The 22,093-nt window shown below is 33.8% G+C and overlaps 1 protein-coding gene across 12 annotated transcripts in view; it reads right to left on the reverse strand.

Annotated features, from left to right (window-relative positions):
- WDFY3 (WD repeat and FYVE domain containing 3) overlaps positions 1-22,093 on the reverse strand; it is a 253,850-nt gene that overhangs the window by 138,119 nt on the left and 93,638 nt on the right. For 9 of the 12 annotated variants that reach the window (XM_081304729.1, XM_081304731.1, XM_081304727.1 and 6 more), the window contains 4 exons: positions 14,588-14,711; positions 9,329-9,382; positions 5,788-5,897; positions 2,176-2,337 (listed from right to left, as the gene is read on the reverse strand). In XM_081304729.1, coding sequence (XP_081160855.1) covers positions 2,176-2,337; positions 5,788-5,897; positions 9,329-9,382; positions 14,588-14,711 — 450 coding nt within the window. The remainder of the gene's footprint in view (positions 1-2,175; positions 2,338-5,787; positions 5,898-9,328; positions 9,383-14,587; positions 14,712-22,093) is intronic. The other 3 variants (XM_081304728.1, XM_081304736.1, XM_081304733.1) reach the window with 1 other exon arrangement.

The raw sequence follows: 22,093 nt of genomic DNA on the forward strand, positions 1-22,093 counted from the left end.
AACTAAAACAAAAAAAGTGATGCAATAAAAGCAGCACTGGGTTGGGAGTGGGGCAGTAAGGTTCTCAGCACTGCCACTCTTATGCACAAGGACATCAGTTTCTATAACTCAAGTGAGGGGTCTGATTTAAATGATACTCTCAGTTCCTTTTGGTCTTAACATTCAATAATAACAGTATATTAAAATGAGCCTCACATTATTACAAGTCAGCATCCAGTGGTATCAAATATAGTAAAATTTTTTAAGTATTAAAAAAAAACCCTTTGCTATGCTTACATATATAATGCAGCTTCCATTTACTGCCTAAGACATTAATTAGTTCTGTAGAATGGCTTTAATGAAATGGGGCTGCTATTCTAAAAAGCAAAGACTAATCTTCCATATTCATCAACAAGGTCTTCAAGCAGTTTTCATTCCTATACCACTTATTTCTTCACTTATTCCCATAGTTTTTCTCATTAGATCTGATTTGTGGGTCCGACAAGTCTAAATTCTGGCTCAGTTTCATTTGCTCACATGATCATTTTGGGGAAAAAACAAAAGCTCTGAAGTTATGGGATAGATGAGATGAGATGTTAACCACAAGCACAAAAATATCTACTAAAGCAAATGTTGTAATAATTTAGTATTTTATTGAATAATCCCAATCTTTTCCTTCCAAAAATTGTGTTGGCATTCCTCTCTCCCCCTGTCCTTTCACCACTAGAACCTGGTAAAGGCAGTTACTGAATCATGAAGGAAACATTCCTGAAACCCAAGGTGAGCATGCTTCTGTCATCTGCACCTGGCCCACCTCTCTACCTCAAATACACCATCCTCTATTTTCTATCTATGTTCATAGCAACAGTAGCAATAAGACTTATTTTTACTTAAGTGTCTACTTTGTGCTGAGCAGAGAACCAAAGCTTTATACAGTAGCTGATTTAAACCTTACAAAGATTCTTTAAGTAGATATCACTTTCATTTTAAAGGTGCATTTCAGATTACACAACTTCAGGGATGTTGATTCAAAGGTGCTGTCGTTGCTTTTTACTGTTGTAAAAAATTCATAAAATTTATAATCTTTTTTAAAATATTTTTTTCAGATATAGTTGAACACGGTACCTTTATTTTATTTATTTATTTTTATGTGGTGCTAAGGATCAAACCCAGCGCCTCTTATGTGCTAGGCCAGTGCTCATCACTGAGCTACAGAACCCCAGCCATCAAATTTATAATCTTGACCATTTTAAGTGTGTGGTAAAGCAATGTTAACTATATGCATGTTATTATATAACAGATCACTAGAATTTTTTCATCCTGCAAAACTGAAATCTTATACTCTGTGAACAACAATTCCTTTTTCTGCTGTCTCCATAATCCCTAGAAACCAGCATTCTATTTTTGTTGTTGTTATTGTTGTTCTAATCGTTAATAATTTTAGATACTTGGTGTAAGTAAAACTGTGAAATATTTATCTTTTTGTATTAAATGTATGTTTATACTATATTAGACAAAACCATGGGCAGACTGCATTCTATTTGTTTGTAGGTTGCTTGTTTTATCGCTTCTCAGCCTTTTGGCTAAGATCAAGTGTAGGTTGCTTGTTTAATTTTTTTCTCCAAGAAACACCATCATTTTTCCCCATGATGACTGTAATAGGAGACTAGCTACAAAGTCCATTACACCTCGGATTACCCACAATGCTATTAGAAGAACAGTGGTAACAGCGGAAAAGAGCTTTCAGGACAGGGAACAGAAGAGGTGTCAGAGGCCACTAAAATAAACTGTCTTTTATAAGTTAAATATTTACAGGCTAGAGAATTCCTGCATATAAACAGCTACTGAATAAAATTTCTTGACATTTTTAGAAATGTTGCACAAGTCTTATCTGACTATCAAAAAACCTTCCCTGGTTAGTTCATTTTGAAGATGTTACGATATATCAAATGTAATATTAATAATATCTGTTTAGAAAAACAAATTTGCTAATGCTTCAAATAGCCTTAAATTTTTTTTCAACATTCTCTCTGCAGATATAAAAAATGTTACAGTTATATGAGATTAAAATCTCATCATAACAAACAGAATTAAATACTATAAAAATGGAAATAAGCAGAACATTCACTTCCGGAGTGTACCATTTCACTTTAAATAAAGGTAGGGAGACACCCAGGCAAACAGTCCCTTTCATACCTGTACAAAAACTTTCTGGAGTAGTCCTCGACGTTCTGCTAGAGGTAGCTCATTCTGTGCACCTCCAACTGCCTCAGGCACATGTGGAAGGTCAAAAAACAGATATAAACATTTAACCAGGGTGGAAGGCACTGACATCGTTGTCATGCAGTCCACGGTTTTCTGAAAAAAATAAATAAATAAAATAAGTGAATAGACAAATAGGCACAACAGTAATTGGTAAAGGTGAAGGACTCATAAATTTTAAACCAGAAAAGTATTTATCAAGAAAACTTTTTTAAATGTATGTAAGAATTACAAAATAACACCTTTCTTAGAGACACTCAATTTCTAACATTTGGACCAATTTGCTTAGATCAAATATTGAGATTGATTTTTTTTGTTATGTAATGTTATTTATTAAATTTGGTACTTGTTTGTTAAGCAGCAGCATGTTTCAAAGAATATAAGCTTTGGGATTTTAAGGAAAAGGCACTTAATAACCATGAACTTGGGGAACTACTTATTTTTCCTGGGCCTCACATTCCTCTATTAAAAATGGATAGAATGTTACATACATCTTTGCTTAATGTTATGGTTATATAAAATAACAAATGCAAAAGACATATGAGTACTAAAAAATATTAGTTTACTACTATTTATCTTTAGTCTTTTTATAGATTATTGAAGCTGGAAGGACACTTGAGAGATACAATAATCACTGATCTAACTAAATACATCAATACTTATAATTTTCTTTTTAAAAGAAGAAATTCTAGACAATATTCACCCAAATTTTCCATGATATGGTTTTGTATAAAAAATCTTGCACTGGAATCAACAAGTTGGCATCAACTGTTCATTAGTTTATTTAGTTTCTCATCAAACACTTATTGAATGCCTAGGGTAAACCTGGCAGTGTGCAGGAGGCAGGGAATGCAAAGACGAAGCAGCCCTGCCCTTCAGAAGGCCACAGTTTACTAGCAAATCTAATAGATTTGTAAGAACTACTATCTCTGAAGTCTAACAATGGCAGCATATAGAGGCTAACATAAAGCGGAAATGATAAACACTGCCTGAAATGAAACAGAAAAATACACAAAATTAAAATAAGGAGGAAAGATTCACCTAAAGACACAGAGGAAGTTAAGACATATGATGTATACCATACACTTAAGACACCAGAGTTGCAAACTGTTGATTACTGAAAAGCCACACAAATAAAAGCTAATCTTTCAATTAAGTGTTCACTGTTCAACAGGTGTACCTCAACTACTAGTCAAGTCAACACTGAGATAGATACTATTGTCCTATGACTGATCTTACAAAGAGGCAACTGAACCTCATTATTTATATACCTTGCTTCAGGTTAGAGAGCTAATCAAGTGATCCATAAAGTGTGTAAGTAAACAACCTATGAAAAGAGTTTCACATTCTAGTTTGACTTTTATTTTACTGGCAATGGACACCCAATTAAATTTTACACTCAATTAAAAAGTGACACAATCAGAATTCAGGTGTTGGCTGGTGGTAGTATATATCATAAATTAATATAGAGAGCCAGGTGGCAAGGGCAATTAACTAAAACAGAAAACCATATGCAAGATGGGGCCTGAATTAATGCAGTAGCAGAATGAGGGAGAGGAGAATGAGCTTCAGGAACAATACCTTGAAAAATCTAGTTTCTTTCTAAATATCCAATATTATTTTCTGCCTCAAGAATACTAAGTCCCTGCTCTATCCAACTACCATTTATTATCACTTGCCACCACAATTTTTATTTAAAGTGTCTGCTATGTCTCAAACATTCCCTTTAATTCCTCATTATTTCTCCTACTCTTATTTTTAAAAAGTTCTACTCTCACATTTCTATTTTAATAGCACTAAACATATGCCATTATTATATTTTATGGTACTATCTTTCTCGATTTCATCTCTGTCATCTGTATGTTGAGTCAGGACCACATTTCCATCATCTCTGTATCTCACTGTTGTCAGCAGAAAATGGCACTCAAACAAACAAACAACAAAAAGCAGCTCAAAGCATAACAGTATATTTGCTTTTAAATGTATCATTTTCCACTTAAGATTACTACTAGCTTCCCTTTCCCATTAAGCAAAGCAGTAATTTTTTAATTTTCTTCTTATCACAGATAGATTTAAGGTATAACTTGGCATCCCAACTAGTATTTGGCAACATTGATAATTGTTGTAAGTGATTTGGTTTCTCCTAATTATTTTCTTACACTTTTAGGGGTGTGTATTTGTGCATGTTTAGGATAATCCACACTACTGAGTTGCTATTGTTGTTAGGTATCATGAAAGGACACAATCTGCTCACAAATGAGGAGAGAGAAAACATCTAAAGAAAATATGAATAAAACTAAGAAATATTTCAATTTAAAACTTCATATTAAACACATTAAATCAACAGTAATTATTTAAATTAAATTTTGAAGTTTCAATAACATGAAGATATGTTACTTCAAACCAAATTTTGATACAGCAGCATAGAGTCACTTAAACAATCAGTAGAAATAGAATTGGGATTTTGTTAGTTATCCAGCACAGTGACTGATATCTGAAAACTGGACTATCTCAATTTATGTAGGGTGACCAATCATTTCTATTTGCCTGGAACTAAGGGGTTTCTATGCTAAAATGTGGAAAGTTCAAGAAAACAAGGACAAGTTGCTCTTGCCAATTCCCTGAGTAAAACACACAAAGAAACAAAATAGTGAATAAACAGAAAGAGACTATTCCAAGTGCTAACTACTTTAGGGCTAGTGACTAATTTCAGGGTACTGTAAATAAAAAGTATGTATTATTTCTGCATGGACCACTCATTGTAATAGGTGTCATAGTCACCTTTATTAAATGATGTGAGGTGTTTAAACTCTGCTGTAATGTGGACAATAGACATGTCCAACATTGGTACTGAATTTTATAGGTAATTCACTCTGGATCTTCCTACAAATAAACCTCCTTCATTCCAACAATAATGAAGACAAAAAATCAGGTGTCTAAATGGCTCATAAAGAGTATGTACAAGATGTACCATGTCAGATACTTAAATTGACTTAAAGGAAATAAAAAGCAATCTCCAGAATAAATCAAGTGAAAAGGGAAAATCCATTATCCTGAAAATGTCAATATCTCCTATTTTCTATTAATACCAAAAACATTTAACAGTATTTTCTGTGTCATTCACAACTTACCAGCTGAGCGGAATTAGATGAATAGTGATTTTCTACCTTAGTTTCCCTACACAGGTTACACAAGTGTTGGGCTAGGCCTGATGAACCCAGAGCTCCTAGGCTACTTGCCTCTAGCCATGAATAGTCCAATTCTGCCTAGCATGCTGTAAAGACAACTTCAGATTTTTGTGTTATGACTAAGACAGAAACCACTCCTCTAAGTCATGCATTTTGTCATGAATAAAGTACATAAAATACTAAGTTAAGCTTGTCACAGAGATTATAAGAAACATGAAGTAATGTTTTAGAAGAGTTAGGAGAACACAAAGGCCTATCATATTATCTTATTTAGATACAATGATCAACTTAATAAAAAAAAATCCCACAAGAAGATAACAAAGAGTACATTTGTCAAAAATGAAAACTAAAAACTGACCTGACCAGAGGATGCCAACAAATTAATTGTTGTCAGAAGCATCCAGCCTCTACTGGCTTCTTCACTCTGATTGATCTCCAGGAACTGGACTATGGCCCGACTTGCAGCCTCTATAAAACCAAAGAGAAAGCCATTAGGTTTTGGGTAAAATCAATTATAAAAAAGTTCTTCTTAAAAATCTACCAAGGAAATAATCATTTACTAAGCTGATCCTTCTTATGTCAGCACTATTACACACTCTATGAAAAAAAAAATTTAAAGTTATGATGTTTTAATGGTATACATAAAAACTAACTTCACTAATACAGAAATGTAAAAGTCAACCTATACATATTTTAGCAAAAAGAATGACATAAACTAATCAAAAAGAGTCATGGGAAAGAGTGAAATAAGAATTAAATCTGCCTGGAAAACATGTACATGTTGTCCAAGAAATGGGAGGGCTGAAAGGCATGGAGAGAAGAAGCAAGGCACTGGAACAAGTGGGGCTAGAGGAATGAGCCTGCTGAACACGGATCAAGACCAAGAACTGCATTAACACTCTTGTAAAAGAGCATATGTTCAGAGGCAGAGCCTAATATCAACAGCAGTGATTAAAAAAAAAAAATAGACACCTGATTATGAAAGAAGGCAACCTAAGGGCTGTGGCTGACTCTTAGAACAAATACAGTTTCCTGGGCAAAGTAGAAAGGGCTATTCTAAGACTACCTATCTAGCTGTAATGCATAAGGCAGACTGGAAGAACAAGGACTGGTGGAAAGGAAATAAAATGAAGAGTCTACCTAGGTAAAACCTGAGAGGCTGACAGCAGGCATAGAGAAACAGAGATATAGGAGAAAGTCATTCACAGAACTGTTGTTGAGTGAGCAAATTTAGCTGGTTATGTTTTTAGAGAGAAGAAAAAAATGAACAAATTCTAAACATGCACTTAATTTCATCTGCAGTTTTCCAATATTTATATTGATTTATAAAATGAATTAAAGTTATCAGAAAATAAGTCCAAACTGTTCACTATGCCTGAAAGACACTGATGTATACTTAATTTCATAAAATAGAAGCAGTAAAATTTAGAGGCTCAGATGTAATTTTTCTTCAATTTAACCCATTCAAAAGTGCTTTATTAGAATACTGAATACAAGACCTATATATGATTCTGTATGGACATTATTTCCTTATATGCTTCCATCTGAGAAAACATTTTACTGGGACAACTTTTAAAGTAGCTTATTTTATTGAGTCTAAATTATAATTAAATTATATTGAAGTACTTGTGTGTTTAACTCACTTAATCTTCACAAAAACCTTGAGTTATTTTCTATTAATATACCCCTCATTCCAGCATAAATCGAGAAATGGAGAGGATAAGCAATTTGCCAACAGCCACATAACTAGTCAGTGAACTCATATTTGAATCTAGGCAATCTAATCTATAAGAGATAAAGATAGTGATTAACAAAAAATTACAGGAAACAAGGGAAGGCAACAGAAGCCTGATTTATTTCTAATACCTCAATATCTCCTAAGTGTTGAGGTTATTGTTTTCTTGTATTAACTAATTTATAGTCTCTCATCCCTATCTAGAAAATAAACACCATGATTAGACTCTTTGTAAGCCTCGATCACTGTAAATCCTTGTTATCTAGCACATTACTAGCATACAGACAGCACATCTGAATGAATCAACCTAACTAGACCAAAGGAATGATTATAACAGAAGGACACACTGAGCTCAACTTCCAACACCAAGAGTTTGGGCTTAATATGGGTAAGAAAGATTAAGTTTTAAAAAGGGGAGTAATACAAAGAAAAAAATACTTTGGGTTATCTAAATTCTACAGATATACTGTAAGAGAAAAGGCAAAACAATTATTTTGGGGGTTCAAGAAGATAGAAACTCATAGTTAAGGCACATTTTGAACAAGTTAACAATACTAACTTTAAAAAAAGCTGTGCAATTATGGACGTTTATTATTATTCAACAGACTGTAAAATATAAACAATGGAAGCAACCTTATTTTGAGAACCAAAACACCAAAATTGCACTTTTGCTTTAAAATAGTTCATTTATGTGTTCAATGGTGGGTATTTATACTTTAAGTATGTGGAGATTTTTGTTTTAGTTGTCAATCAACATAAAGGGATTCAACAAGAAGACAAATGATAGTTAGAAAGGCAATATTCTATTAAACATTATAACATGCTACACAGATTGTTGGCTGATAAGACAATATAGTAAAATAAACCCAAAAGAACCAAAATACTATAATCATTTATGTGTATCCCTTTAGTATCTTTATCCACTTAATATTACCAATTATTCTACTTGAGGAGAAGCTGGAAAGATCACATAAGCAGAAGCATGCACTCCTATTAGCTGGCTATGTGTTCATGCTCATCCAGATAAAGCTTTTTGGACACCACTGTGGCCAACTGATGTAGGTGAGTCCCAAACCCCACTGACCTATCTATCTTTACATAAGAAGTGTATTCAGAAGAACCATTTTTACTTTTACCCACCAATTTAATTATGCTGTCATTCAGAGTATCTCAACGATCTCCAGCTTTTCATTTTAAGTTAGGTAAGCTGGTCACTTTCAAAATACATAGCATTTAAAGCAGTGTTTAAAAACAAAAAACAACATGGTCTTGGGCTGGGGTTGTGGCTCAGTTGTAGAGTGCTTGCCTAGCATGTGTGAGGCACCGGGTTCAATTCTCAGCATTGCATATAAACAAAATAAAGTCCATTGACAAGTAAAAAAATATTTTAAAAAATGGTCTTAAAAAAATTATGTATACAGTCTGAGGTGTAGCACGGTGGTGAATCATTTGCCCAGCATCCACAAGGCTCTGAGTTTGGTCCCAAGCAGGACAAAAAAAGGAAAAACAAAGCAAAACAAGAAATATAAAAAAAGAAATTTTAAGTAACTCTTCTATAAATCATATAGGTTCTTAAATCGGGGGGGGGGGAAGCACTTCTAGAACAAACCCATTGCATTAAGATCTTTTAATTTCAATAATATGTAACAAATACAAATTTAAGTAATGATTTAAGCAAAAGCTCTAAGTGTTAATGAAAGACATTAATGTTAATTCATCTTCAGAAGCATCAATCATTTGATTCAAGCTTTAGCTTTCATACTTCATTTTGATAGTTAGAATGAAAAATATAGAAATGGAGTTAGTAGAGGTCATAAATAGATTAAATAAATTAAAACGCAGACAATTTAAAGACAAATGTAATTTTCCAGCCTACACTGAAAGATTATAAGTGAGTTCAGCTAGACAGCATTCAGAATGATCATAATGCAAAACTTGTTAATAACAAGTGCAATACCATAATTCTTTCATTCCTCAGGATGATGGTATGAGACATGTCAATAGTATTTTTATACTCGTTTCATATTAATGAAGAAACAAAGTCCTAAGCAGATCTACCCTTCCAAAATAAATTCCAAACGTTAGTCAGAAAACAGTATTAGAACTCATAGCTTTCATGCTTCTTTTTACTTGATACATGACCACACCTTGGGAATTAAATTACCTGAAGGTGTTGTGGCTCTGAAATCCTTGGAGGGCAGCAGGGTACACTGTTTTTCTGTTTAAAAAAAAAAGGCTAGGTTGTCTAATTGGGGCTTCTCTACATTCCACCAATCCCATCACAGGAGTACTGTGGTCAACAGCATCTAGGCTTTCATCACTGAGTTGCCATCTACTGGGAATTGCACCACTGGGTTTAATAGAGGTTCCTTGCAAGTAGCAAAGCCATTAATAATAAACTCAAGATACTATTTTTATATAGGTGTGAATTTTCTGCTTTACTAATATAAATTGACCATATACCTTTAGAATTAAGCAGAATCAATATAGCAGAACTTAATAACTCATAAATAGATTAAATAAATTACAAATATAAACATTTTAGTGGAGAGAAATCTGTGTACAACACAGCCAGTTATGTTTTATGTGATGTCTCCTCAAATTACCTGACAGTCACTTTATATTTATAACAAAAGTCACACAGAGGCAACAACCAAGAGAGAATTAAAAGGAGAAAAAGAGAAAATTATGAAGATATTCTAACATATAATCAAGAATCCATGTATTCATTTTGCTTTTGATATTCCCTAAAAATTTTCCCTCTTTTCGGACTTCTGATAGATTTAAATAGCAGAATTGTTGGCACACCTGTTTCTGTCTGAAGTATCTAGTTAGAAGAGATTTGACAAAGATTATGTGGGTGGTGATTCAGTGACACATACAAGATTTCCACACCAAATTCAGAAGAGTCCTAGAAAAGAAAACTTGTCCTGGTACAAAACAAATATAGTCAATTTCCAAAGGAATAAAGAGGATTCAATTTAGAGAAAAATTATGGTGACTGTAAATTATGACAAAATTCCTTCCAAAGATAACTACCCATAAAATAAAGTTAAAAAAAAAAACCTGTATATGTTATCTAAAGTAGTCAAACTCACAGAAGCAGAAAGGTGAATAGTGGCTGGAAGTCAGAAACTGGGAGTGAGGGAAATGAGGAGTTATTGTGCAATCAATATAGTTCAGTCAAGCAAGATGAAAATGTATATAGCATGGTACTTAACAATGTTGTACAGTTAAGAGAATAGATCTTATATCATGTGTTTCTCAACCATAATAAAAATGAATAAATAAATAAATTTGAATAAAATATCAAAGAGATAGATGACTCAGGATGTACCTAAATCCTAAAAAGTTAGAAATTTATTTATACTTCCATGAAAATATTTTTGATGACACTGACCAAAAAAATCTTCCAGCATTCAAGATTAAAAATGAAAGAATAAGGATTCCCGTAGCCAGAGTTCTTTAAGGCCAACTGAAGAGATATCCAGAATTATACTTTTCTCTTAAAAATCAGTAAGGCTGGCTCTTTCTCAAAGCATTAGAGAGGGGGGAGGCAGAAAAATCCTATGTCAAAAATCAGTAAAAATTTATCAAACACCTAATATGTGACGAGCATCTTCTAGATGTTAGTGATACATGGTGAACACAACAGACAATAAAATAAGTAAATATCATCAGATGATGACAAAGCTATAAATGATACACAAGTGACTGAATACATAGACGATTAGAAGAACTATTTGAAAAAGAGTGATTAGGAAAGGTTTCTCTCATGAGGAAGTAACATAATGAAGTGAATCTTGTAAGAATCTAAATGAAGTTCAAAAGTTTAAAACTACAAATTACATGATATAAAAAATTGTACCTTAAAAATCCCCAGTAGTGGGCTGGGGTTGTAGCTCAGTTGGTAGAGCATTTGCCTTGCATGTATGAGGCACTGGGTTTGATCCTCAGCACCACATAAAAACAAATAAATAAAATAAAGGTATTCTGTGTGTCTACAACTAAAAAAAACATGAAATAAAAATCCCCCATAGTAGGATGTCAAAAATAAAGACAGGGGCTGGGGATGTAGCTCAGTTGGTAGAGTGCTTGCCTTGCATGCACAAGGCCCTGGGTTCAATCCCCAGCACCTAAATAAATAAATAAATAAATAAATAAATAAATAAATAAATAAAAATATATGTTAAAAAATAAAGACAGGCGAGTGAAGGGCATAGAATACTACTATTTTGGCAACACTCTATGAGTATAATTATAAAAATTAAGAAAATATTTGTGTAACTATTACTATAATTTACAACAAGACATCTCTATTTAAGATATCTTTGGTACACCTAAAAATAACCCTGTTAGTATAAAATCATAAAAGAAGTTAAGAAAACAAAGTTCTATTGTAGCAAAAATTCTCTTTACAGACATGCAGATTGGGTGTTTAAAAAGAGAAAGAGAAGTAAAAAAATAAACTATTAGAAATTATTTTCTAATCTAGAATGTCACCCAAAAAGAAAAACCTGGAGACAATGTGTGACAGAGAAATTTTCCTTTATATCATCTGTTTAAAGTAACTAACTAGGCATAAAATACTAATCTTATATACCAAATTTTCACTTCCAGCAGAGTAACTGAGATCAGGAAAGACAAAGGCAGATGTAATTTCATTTTAACTGGAAAAGGGAGAAAACAGGGACACATACTTCATTTTACCACCATTCATTAGATTTGTTTCAAGGACTGCAAATATAATTAAAACCAACTCACTTTAAAATCTATATCAATTCATATAATGTATTACTTCTCAATAAGGGATTTAATCCTTAATCTGAAATCATTTTAATGGCTATTACATCAACATATGCACAATAGGTTCCAGTTAAGATGAACATATGCATTTATTTCTCTTCTTTCCTGAAATGCCATGGATATAGACCAAAAATTGATATGTGAAGCCATAAACTCCAATGTGATGGCATTTAAAGGAGGGGCCTATGGCAAGTAATTAGGGTAAAATGTCATCAGGAGGGTAAGACCTTCATTATGGGAATAGTCTCCTTCTATGAAAAGATGCCAGAGGGCTTGCCCTCTTTTTCTCCTTCATGTGAGCCCAGTGAGAAGGTGATAGTCTACAAACCAGGAAAAGAGCCCTTTCTGGAACCCAACCATGCTGGCAGCTGGTCCTTGGACTTCCAGACTCCCAAGGCTGTAAGAAAATATATTCTTACTATTTAAATCCATGGAACTTTGTTCCATTAGCCTGGGGAGACTGATATATCCACTAAAATGGTCATAATGGGAATTTTCTTTTTTAAAAAGGCATAAACCTCTAAGTACAAAGAAAACAGGAAAAATAAGATAAACAACACTTTGGGTGCTAAAATAGAAGAGATTAGTGGTAACTGATTTCAACAAACTCTAGAATCTTACAGCAATGCTCAGGGAAAGTGAAAAAGGAACCACTGTGGAAAAGCTCAGGAACTGACAGTACCAGATATCTTTGGAAGAAGAGGCAAGTATGAAACTACACAGGGAAGGACTGGTGGAAAGTATGTTTCATAGAAATTAGAGCCCCTGGGCTCTACCACGTGGGCAGTGGACTGGAGGTTTATTCAATGGAAAGGGTAAGAGAAGAAGTCTGCATTGTGATATATTACAAACATTATGGACATACAGGAAAAAAACTTATATACTGAATGTTGAGGTTCCCCAAACCTTCCTCCCACTTGGCTTCCAATATGCTAAGAATTAGACATGTATTATCTAAGCAGAGACTGGACAATTCTCTGAGAAATTCATCTATATCAGGGGAAAAATTTTAAAAAACAGCCAGGCAAGATTACCTTATCCAGAAGTCAGGGTCACAAGCTCTACCCATAATTAAAAGGCTACCCATACGCTCCATTTGTATATAAGGATGGATGGTCATGAATGAGATATGAGGATATTCTTTACCATCAAAGTCAAAAGAGATAGAGGGAGGGAGGGAGAAAGAGAGAGGGAGACAGAGAGAGAGAGCTCACATAGAAGAAAATACACCCACGAGAGGCGCGAAACCAATAAAAAAGAAAACAACTCTTAGAAATGAAAAAATATAATGTCACAAGTGAAAAACACTCCATAGAAGGGCTAGATGATAAAACTGAGGTGTTTTCTTAACAAGCAGTCAAAAGACAAAAAATAAGAGAAAAGATAATAAGATGAGGATGGTCTAAGAAGAACAACTGACAAGAAAGAAAAAACAGAGGGGAGGATATTATTTAAAAAAAAAAAAACATTAAACTTTCCCAAAATTAAAGGATATAAAGTCCCAGACTGAAAGGGCCTAATGAGTATTCAGCATAATCTATAAAAATAGGCATACCCCTAGGCATGTTATCATGAAATTTTAGAACAACAGAAACAAAGATCCCAAAAGTGTCTAGATAAAAAAAAGTTTAGCAGCTCCCAAAAAATAGAGAATCTAGATAGCTTCAGAAAAACTCAGAAATCCAGAATATAATAGAGAAATTACATTTTAGGTTCTGAGATAAGATCATATCCAACATAGAATCTGACTCCCACTGAACAAGGGATTGACATAATACAGTTGAAGTTTATCCAAAATCCTCGAGAACTCAGCTGGGCTGCCTGGAGAAGGAACTAGCTAAGACACTCAACATCTCCCCACAGCGGGGGCCGTACCCAAGCTCAATTTCCCATGACAGAGGTAGCTCCCACTCAATGGCCTTCTGGGACTAGATAGCTATCATTTTCAAACAGCTCCTTTACATGTCCAACAAGTAAACCAATGTAGTATGCAAACAGCCAGCTTAGCAATTTATGTGTTTCCTCACTGACGGAATGGCTCTCATATTATTCTACTGGGGATGAGAGCAACAGGGGATGGAGAAGAGGGCAGAGGTATCGCTCCACCCAAATGCAAACTCAGCTGTGTTGAGTAGACCTCCCAGCACACTTCTTTATGAGCATTATAAGGACCAAAAGAAAATTATAGACATGTTTAGGGATTATACTCAGCTCAGTCTGGTTGAAATACAGAAAAAGAACAAGAATTTTTTTTTTAAAAAGTATATGCCAAAAAACACATGGCAAAAATCACAGATTTGCCTGGAGCACTGTTAAGGAATTTGGATTTTATGAGAAGGAAAGACAGTGGTTAAAAGGGTTGTAGTGGAGGTAGTAGTGGTCCAAGAAGAGCAGCTTCAAGTAGAAATACTCTATTTTAGAGTAGACCTTGAAACCAACAGAAGAATGTCACAGAATAGGTAGGGGCACTGCTAAGCAAAATCCATGTGCTTAGAAAACAGTCTACTTTCTATTTAACCATAGAAGCACTTTAAAGAATTGCACCAATAAAAACTAAAAAAAGAATAGAATTGCCTGTTTATTCAAATAAATCTGGTTTTTCTGGCTTCTGTAATACCTGTGGATTTGTTTGATGCTCTCCTTCGAATTTCTGTCACCATTAGTCGTGAGACCTGGGTTGTGAACTGCAGAAGATCAGAAAACTTTTCTGTCATTGTATTTGGCGGAGCATTTCCAAAAACCTATGGAGAAAGAACAATTTTAATGAAGTCTTATTATCTTTTTGTGTATGTTTGTGAATTTCAAAGTGTGGCATAACTGGAAGATCAAGTCACATAGTATAGTTACACAATAACTTTGGGTCTGATTATGTTTAAAACATACCTCTTTTAATAGATCACATCTAGACACATTTTCTCATATGTATTAAATAATTTGTTGAATATGATTAAATAAATTATATATGATTATGAGAAGAAAAGACAGTAGACCTTTATTTATTTAATATATGATTAAATAAATAAAATATGTGATTAAATAAATGAAATCTAAAAGCCATCATCTATACATCTAGGGGAGTTAAAAAAAAAAAGCTAAAATTTGCCTACTGATATTACCCTAAAAACTGTAAAAATATATTTTTCTTGCTACAGAGACAAATGAAAACATTGCCCTTGAAATCATAAAGAAATAATTACTGACTACCTCTCTACTGTAGCAAAAGTTAGAAATTTTTTAAAGTGAATTTTTCTGCTATCCATCGCATATTTTAAAGGTCATCATAATGTAATTCTTATACTTTGTTTGCTTTTTGTGTATACAGACTCTAGATTTGTATTTTATGAACTATTTGAAACACTAATGAGGAAAAAAAGACATTATCTACAAAATCTGAATCAATCTCAATGACAAACTTTAGAAAATACAACACTTGTCTGAGGAAACCTAAATTGAGAACTTACAGAAAGGGATAAGGTTCAAGGTTCGTCAATGGTAATCAGACACAGTGTGAAGGAAAAAGTGTAGAATGATCTACTGCTAAGTCCTAGGCTTAATACAGAATTCACTAACTTCACTGTGTATCTCAGAATTGATAAATTCTAAATACAACAATTTGCAAGATAAGACTATTGTGAAAAAGAGAGGAATAAAGGAAACAAATAGAAGACTCTTAAAATTGTTTTCACAAAAACTTAAGACAAATGACCTGTAGAATAAACAATTCTTAAAGATAAAGTGGGAACTGGTTCAGCAAAGAGAATAAGAAAATGAAACCTAGATGGGCCATCATAGGAAAGGAAATGGTATTTTAATGGCTATATATCAAGAAGTACCATAAAATATTATTTTTAAAGTGTTTTTCACAACTGAAAGGAATTTCTTTCTAGAGCCATTAAACACCTCACCACTACAATGCTCTTTTTGTATTCTTATTACTGTCCAAATGTCACTAAAGCCAAGAAACCCAATTAATTCATATTCATATTCCTTCCCAAACTACCTCCTTTTCCTTTGTAGGAATGTTCCCTAGATATTATGTGTTTCTACTTTGGCTGCCCCCACAACCTAGTTACAGACAATATTCAAGTAGCATTGGAGGATAACATGGGAACATATGAAGAAAGGAAGAAAGAAAATAAAACTAATATGCAAAACAAAACAAAAAAACCCAACCCTGAGGCTAGAGACATGGACTGGGGAAAAAAGACTACATAAAAATAAAAAGACCAGGGCTGGGGTTATGGCTCAGAGGTAGAGCACTCACCTCGCATGCCTGATGCACTGGGTTCTATCCTCAGCACTACATAAAATAAAATAAAGATATTGTGTCCACCTATAACTGAAAAATAAATATTAAAAAAAATAAAATAAAAGACCAAAAAGACCTCTATGTTTTTCATGTTTTGGTCATGAGTTTTGGCTCCAATAAACAAGAGAAAAAATTTAATCGCACTGTTCACAAAGATAAGAAAAAATGTATTTAAGAAAGTATTTATATTTATCATATCATAATATAAAAAATTCTCCCAAAGATTTTAATAAAAAGATATGAAAATAACATAATATCCTTTAATAGAGACCATTTCCTATGTCTTTACAACAGGTACTACTGTGGTTCCTAGAAATTCCTTTGAATTAAGTTGAAAACACTAAATAAAACAATTCCTTTTGTCCAGGAATCCAGTCTATTCAATTAAGTTAACAAAGGAGCATTTTTCACTAATCTCAAAAGAGAAATAAATGTATTTTTCAAGAACTACTCAATGAGCAGGGCATGGTGGTCCACATCTATAATCCCAGCTGCTCGGAAGGCTAAGGCAAAAAGGATTGCAAATTCAAAGCCAGCCTCAGCAACTTAGAGAGGACCTAAGCAAGTTAGTGAGACCCTGTCTCAAAATATAAAATAAAAATGGCTGGGGATGTGGCTCACTGATTAAATGCCCCTAGGTTCAATCCCAGGAATGTTTAAAAAAAAAAAGAAGAAGAAGAAGAAAGAAGAAGGAAGAAGGAAGACGAAGAAGGAAGAAGAAGAAGAATTGCTTAGTAATTTTTTTTTTCTATTGATATGTGCTGTGTGGTTGAGTTAACCTATCATCCACTAAATAAGACTCATACTCTTTAACAAACTGTAGGTAAAACTGAAAAGCCTAAAGATGACACATGCTTGAGTTCTACCTCTATGCAAAAATGAATATGTCTTTTTAATGGAGTTGTTTATAAATATTCCTATTATTCATAGTCTATTGATGTGTATCATATTTTGCTCTTAAGAAATAAGAAGTGGGCTGGGGCTGAGTGGTAGAACACTTGCCTAGCATGTGTGAGGCACTGGGTTCAATTCTGAGCATCACATATTAATTTTTAAAAAATGAATAAAATAAAAGTCCATCAAAATCTAAAAAAAATTTTAAAAACAAGAATTAAGAAGTATTTTATTTGTAAGAATTAAGACCACTTTATAAAACAAATAGTTAATTCTTGTGCATTACAAGAATATTGGTATTCAAGCAGTCTTTATGCTGGGCAAATACATTGTTGAAACTGCAACTAAATTTTCTCTCAAACTCTAATATTTACTCTTATTTTCTGTAAAAAAAAAAATTTAAAAGAACTACGTTCTCTTTGCTAATCTAAAAATGAACAAGCGCTGTTCTCTGACATAACAGTATTAGTGTAGTAAACACACCACTGAGTCATGCACTTATGCATTTGCAAATATTTATGTGCCAAACATTTTCTAAGAGTTGTGAATACAAAGGTAAATAAAGCAAATATTCCACTGTTCATGGAGTTTACATTTTAGTACAGAAGACAAATGTTTAGCAAGTTCGTTTAGATATTAAAATTAGGTGGGAGTAAAATCCAGTGATAGAGCATGTGTTTTGCATATGTGAGGCTCTGGATTTGATCCCTGGTACCAAAAAAAATTACTGAAATTAAAACTTTGTTAAGACAGTGATGTGTAATAAACGAAGTAAAACAGGGTAACTAAAAACAGAATGCTTGAAGTGGGAGAAAGGTTGTGCAAAGAGGTCTTTGGGTGAACCACAGTGATGCCAGACGATGATGAATGATGACACAAGGAAAGAGGTTTCCAGAGCTGGGTAAGACCTCCATGTGGGAAGGAGCCTGGAGTGTTGGGAACTAAGAAGAGGCTGGTCAGGTTGGAACACTCTGTAGGAGAGGGGAAGTGGTACAAAATAAGGCTGGAGAGATACTGGAACTAAAATCTAAATCAGATAATGCTGACTGTAATAATAATGTAGTTAAAAAAAAAAGAGTGTACTTTTTGTAACTGACTTCAACGATTAAATTTAAAAATACTAGGTATGTTTTCACCAACTAAACAAAAGCCTCCAACATGTATATAAGTGTCTGTCACAGGGGATGGAGCATAGCTGAATTCTACTTCTCATTTTTAGGAATAACTTCCCTTTTGGTTGTTTCTTCATCTGTCAGGGGAGAGAGCTGGGCAAGAGGAGTCAACCAACACGTTCAACTGAAAAGGGATGATTCCGTAATATGATTTGTGACATTCACAACTCATAGTACTAAGAAACAAAAATACCTTCTAGCACATTCTATAAAAATGCAAATAATTACCATATAATAAGCACTTGCAATGTGCATAGTACTATTCAAGCATTTGATATGTCATTTAAATCTCATAAAATCCTACACAATAGGTGATATTAGTATCCACATTTTACAGATAAAGAAATTAAAGGTTAGGGAAGCTAACTTAAGCCAGGAGGTGGCAGAGACAGAATTTAAAACTAGGTCTGTCTGATTCTAAGCTGGGCTCTTAATCAGTCAATACTGTATTTTCTCAATTAAACTTTGTATGAATCCTATCACTGTAACATACTGTTCCCCTACAGACAAAACATGGTTTGTTTTGGTTTTGTTTCTGGAAGGAAGGGGATTAACCCAGGGACTTCCAGATGCTAGGCAAGTGTTCTACCACTGAGCTACGTTCTCAGCTCCCACAAAAGGGTCACTTTTAAAACTCCCCTAATAAATTTCAGAAAATTTCATGGCAACTCTTCAATTATTTTTGGCATTCTCAAAGCAAATTCATGGTGCATCAAGTAGAGGTTCAAGAAATATTTGTTATTGAATGATGGCAGTCAACAAAAATTTAAAAGACAGGCTGGAATATTAACAAATTTTTCTAAAATAGAAGTTTATTTCTTAAATTTTTATAATTTCTAAAATTCAGGAATAGGGTATTGATTATCATTAGTCCTTAAATAATTTGCTATGAATAACAATGCTAAAAAATTAATAATAAGATCTAATTACATTATTTCATACTGTAAATCAGTTAAGACTTTCCCTCATCTTACATTTTTTTCCCTTTTTGTTTGCTTCTGAGTACCACAAACTGAAGAGAAAAGAAATAATGCCTAACTCACACCGTGAGAACTGCATTCTCATTTGCACTGGGTGCCTCTTCCATCCAGTTTTTCCAGCAAGTCAGGAAGAATCCTTGAGCATTTATTTCAGGGGTGAATCCAGCAAGTGCAGTGTCACACAGACTGAAGCCATACTCAACTTATCAACTGTATTGATCTTATATAATAAGTAATAAAGCTATAACAGAATAGTTCCTCTGATTTTGGAGCTCCCTTGTTTAATACTAAACTTCAGTATCTTCCCTCCAAATCCAACAAATTAAAAAGTAAAGATTATTTCTAAGGAATTTAAAAAGAACACTGTATTCAATTTAGATGTTTCTCACATACAAATCAAAAATAAGTTAAAAAACAAGGAGATTCTCTTAAATATCTAGATCTAGATTATTTCTAAAATACATAATGATAAAAAATACTAAGGTAATTAACATTGGTAGTAAATGGATTTTTAGACAACTAAAAGGGCTACTCATTTTGAATAAGTTTAAACCAAGTATTTTCTGTATACGCTTTTGTTCTTGGGACTAAAAGCTTATTATTTTTTAGAATTCTGAATAAATATTATTCAGCTTACTCTCATATACCACCATAATCTTTCAGTTTGAGAGAATCAGTGGGAGGGAAGACAGCAGCAGCCTCCTGGTAGGGCTGTGATGAAGACCACAGGAGGCATTTCAAGAACCCAGCATGAAACCTGACCCAAAGAAAATAGTCAACACATGTCATTTCCCAACTCATGTAAAAAGCAAACATCATACACTGAAATAATGATTAATCATTCTTTAAAAACTATCCTATAGATGCCCAGGTCTAGCAGTATTATGGCTTATTCACCACTAAGCACAAATCAAGACTCATTTTAATTGTGAAAACCTGATGCAATACATGGGAGACATATATGTGGGATATTACTTAATAATTCATGTTAAGAGCTGAGAACAGGGCTACAGGTATAGCTCAGTGACAGAGAGCAATTGCATAGCATGCAAGGCCCTGGGTTCTGACCCCAGTATAAAGGGGAGGGGCTACAAACGATTATTCCCATAAATGCTCTAAACGTATCATTGTCTTGTAAATGTTCATAAGTCTGAAAAAACAAAACTACTTTAAACGGCACAGTAGCCAATAGCATATCATGACATTAATAAAAAAAGATTAAAAATTAAACAAAATTTTAAAATCTCAGAACTGATTCCAATATAAATTAAAGACTTATTAGAACAGAGCTTGAAATAAAGGCTTGTCCACAGTTAGTTTCCTCTCCCATTTTAAAAATAGCTCCCACACCTCTCCTCAAGTTCCTCTCTACCACCTCCTCCCTTCATCATTCTCAGCAGATAGTTAGGACTCTAAATTCATAAATTAGAAAATGTGTGTTCTTTAAATGGATTAATGTTTCCATCTTCTTTCCATTATCAAACACATGCCCATTGATGATATGTAAACTAATCTCTTTGTTCCTTCCTTTCAGTTCTGCTTATCTGCTTCACCAGCCCAGCAAAATCTCAGTCCCAATAAATTAGGCATTTCCCTTCTCTTGTTCTACAAGAGATTTGTATGATAAAATCCAGCATAAATTTATTATCTTTAATGTTCACTAGACCCTCAAAACTAATGGATTCTTTTGTTGCTCTTGTTCAACTATCTCTTATTTCTGGGTGTCTCTTGCATTCTCTTATATTGATATTCTAAACCATCACAAATTTCCATAAGTCTCCTACTCAATCTGTTTACTCCAGACTATCAATAGGCCATATCTTCTACAGATGACAACAGGAATCTTAAAAGTCATCAAGCAAGATCTTACTTACTACCTAACATATAAATTTATATTCACTTCTAGCAAAATCTGTTTTCCCACAGGATAAACTGTCTTTCTCCTATTCAAGGCTCATTCATCCACCTATAATTTGACTTCACACTCCCCCTTTCCTCAATTTATTTTCACTTTCTCCTGAAGTTTTCCAAATTTCTTGCTCTGCTGGTTTCTTCTCTTTTCTTTATGAGTATGCCTGCGTCTCTCCCATCTTTCAAAACAAAGCAAAACATTATAAACATGTAAACAAAACCCCCTTTATTGCCAACTTCACCACTGCTGTGGCTTGGCTATGCTTTGTACCTTAAAGGTTCATGTGCTGGAACTAAGATGTTAGAACCACTAAGAGATGGGGTCTAGTGGAAGGTCCACCCTCACAACTGGATTAATGCTGTATCACAGGAGAGGATCAAGTCTCATGTAACTAGATTAGTTTTTAGGAGAATGGGTTTTTATAAAGTGAGGCTGCCTCATGTGCTTGGCCCCTTCTGTATACAGCTTGCTCCCATTCTGCTTTTCTACCATGTGGTAACACAGCTAGGCGGCCCTTGCCAGCATGCCAGTGCTATGCTGTTTGGACCTTCCAACCTTTTAAAAAATAAAGTACCCAATTTCAGGTATCTGGTTATAGCAACACCAAACTGGCCAAGATAACCTCTATCAATCTCTTATGTTCTACTTTCTTTCTAATTTCTCAAAGTTTAGCATATACTTATTGTCTGGTCTCAACTCAGATTCACTACGCAACTCCTCCAATGTTTTCTGGCTAAACCACTCTAATGAATTCCAATTCTGAAAAATCCCATGACCAAATCCTCATCTTACTGGTTCTATTATATGTGACAGTGTTGACTGCTCTTCATCAGATTTTTATCTCAAGTTGTTAAAC

This window comes from Spermophilus citellus, assembly GCF_964194105.1.
Source record: "Spermophilus citellus genome assembly, chromosome: 8".
Lineage (NCBI taxonomy): Eukaryota > Metazoa > Chordata > Mammalia > Rodentia > Sciuridae > Spermophilus > Spermophilus citellus.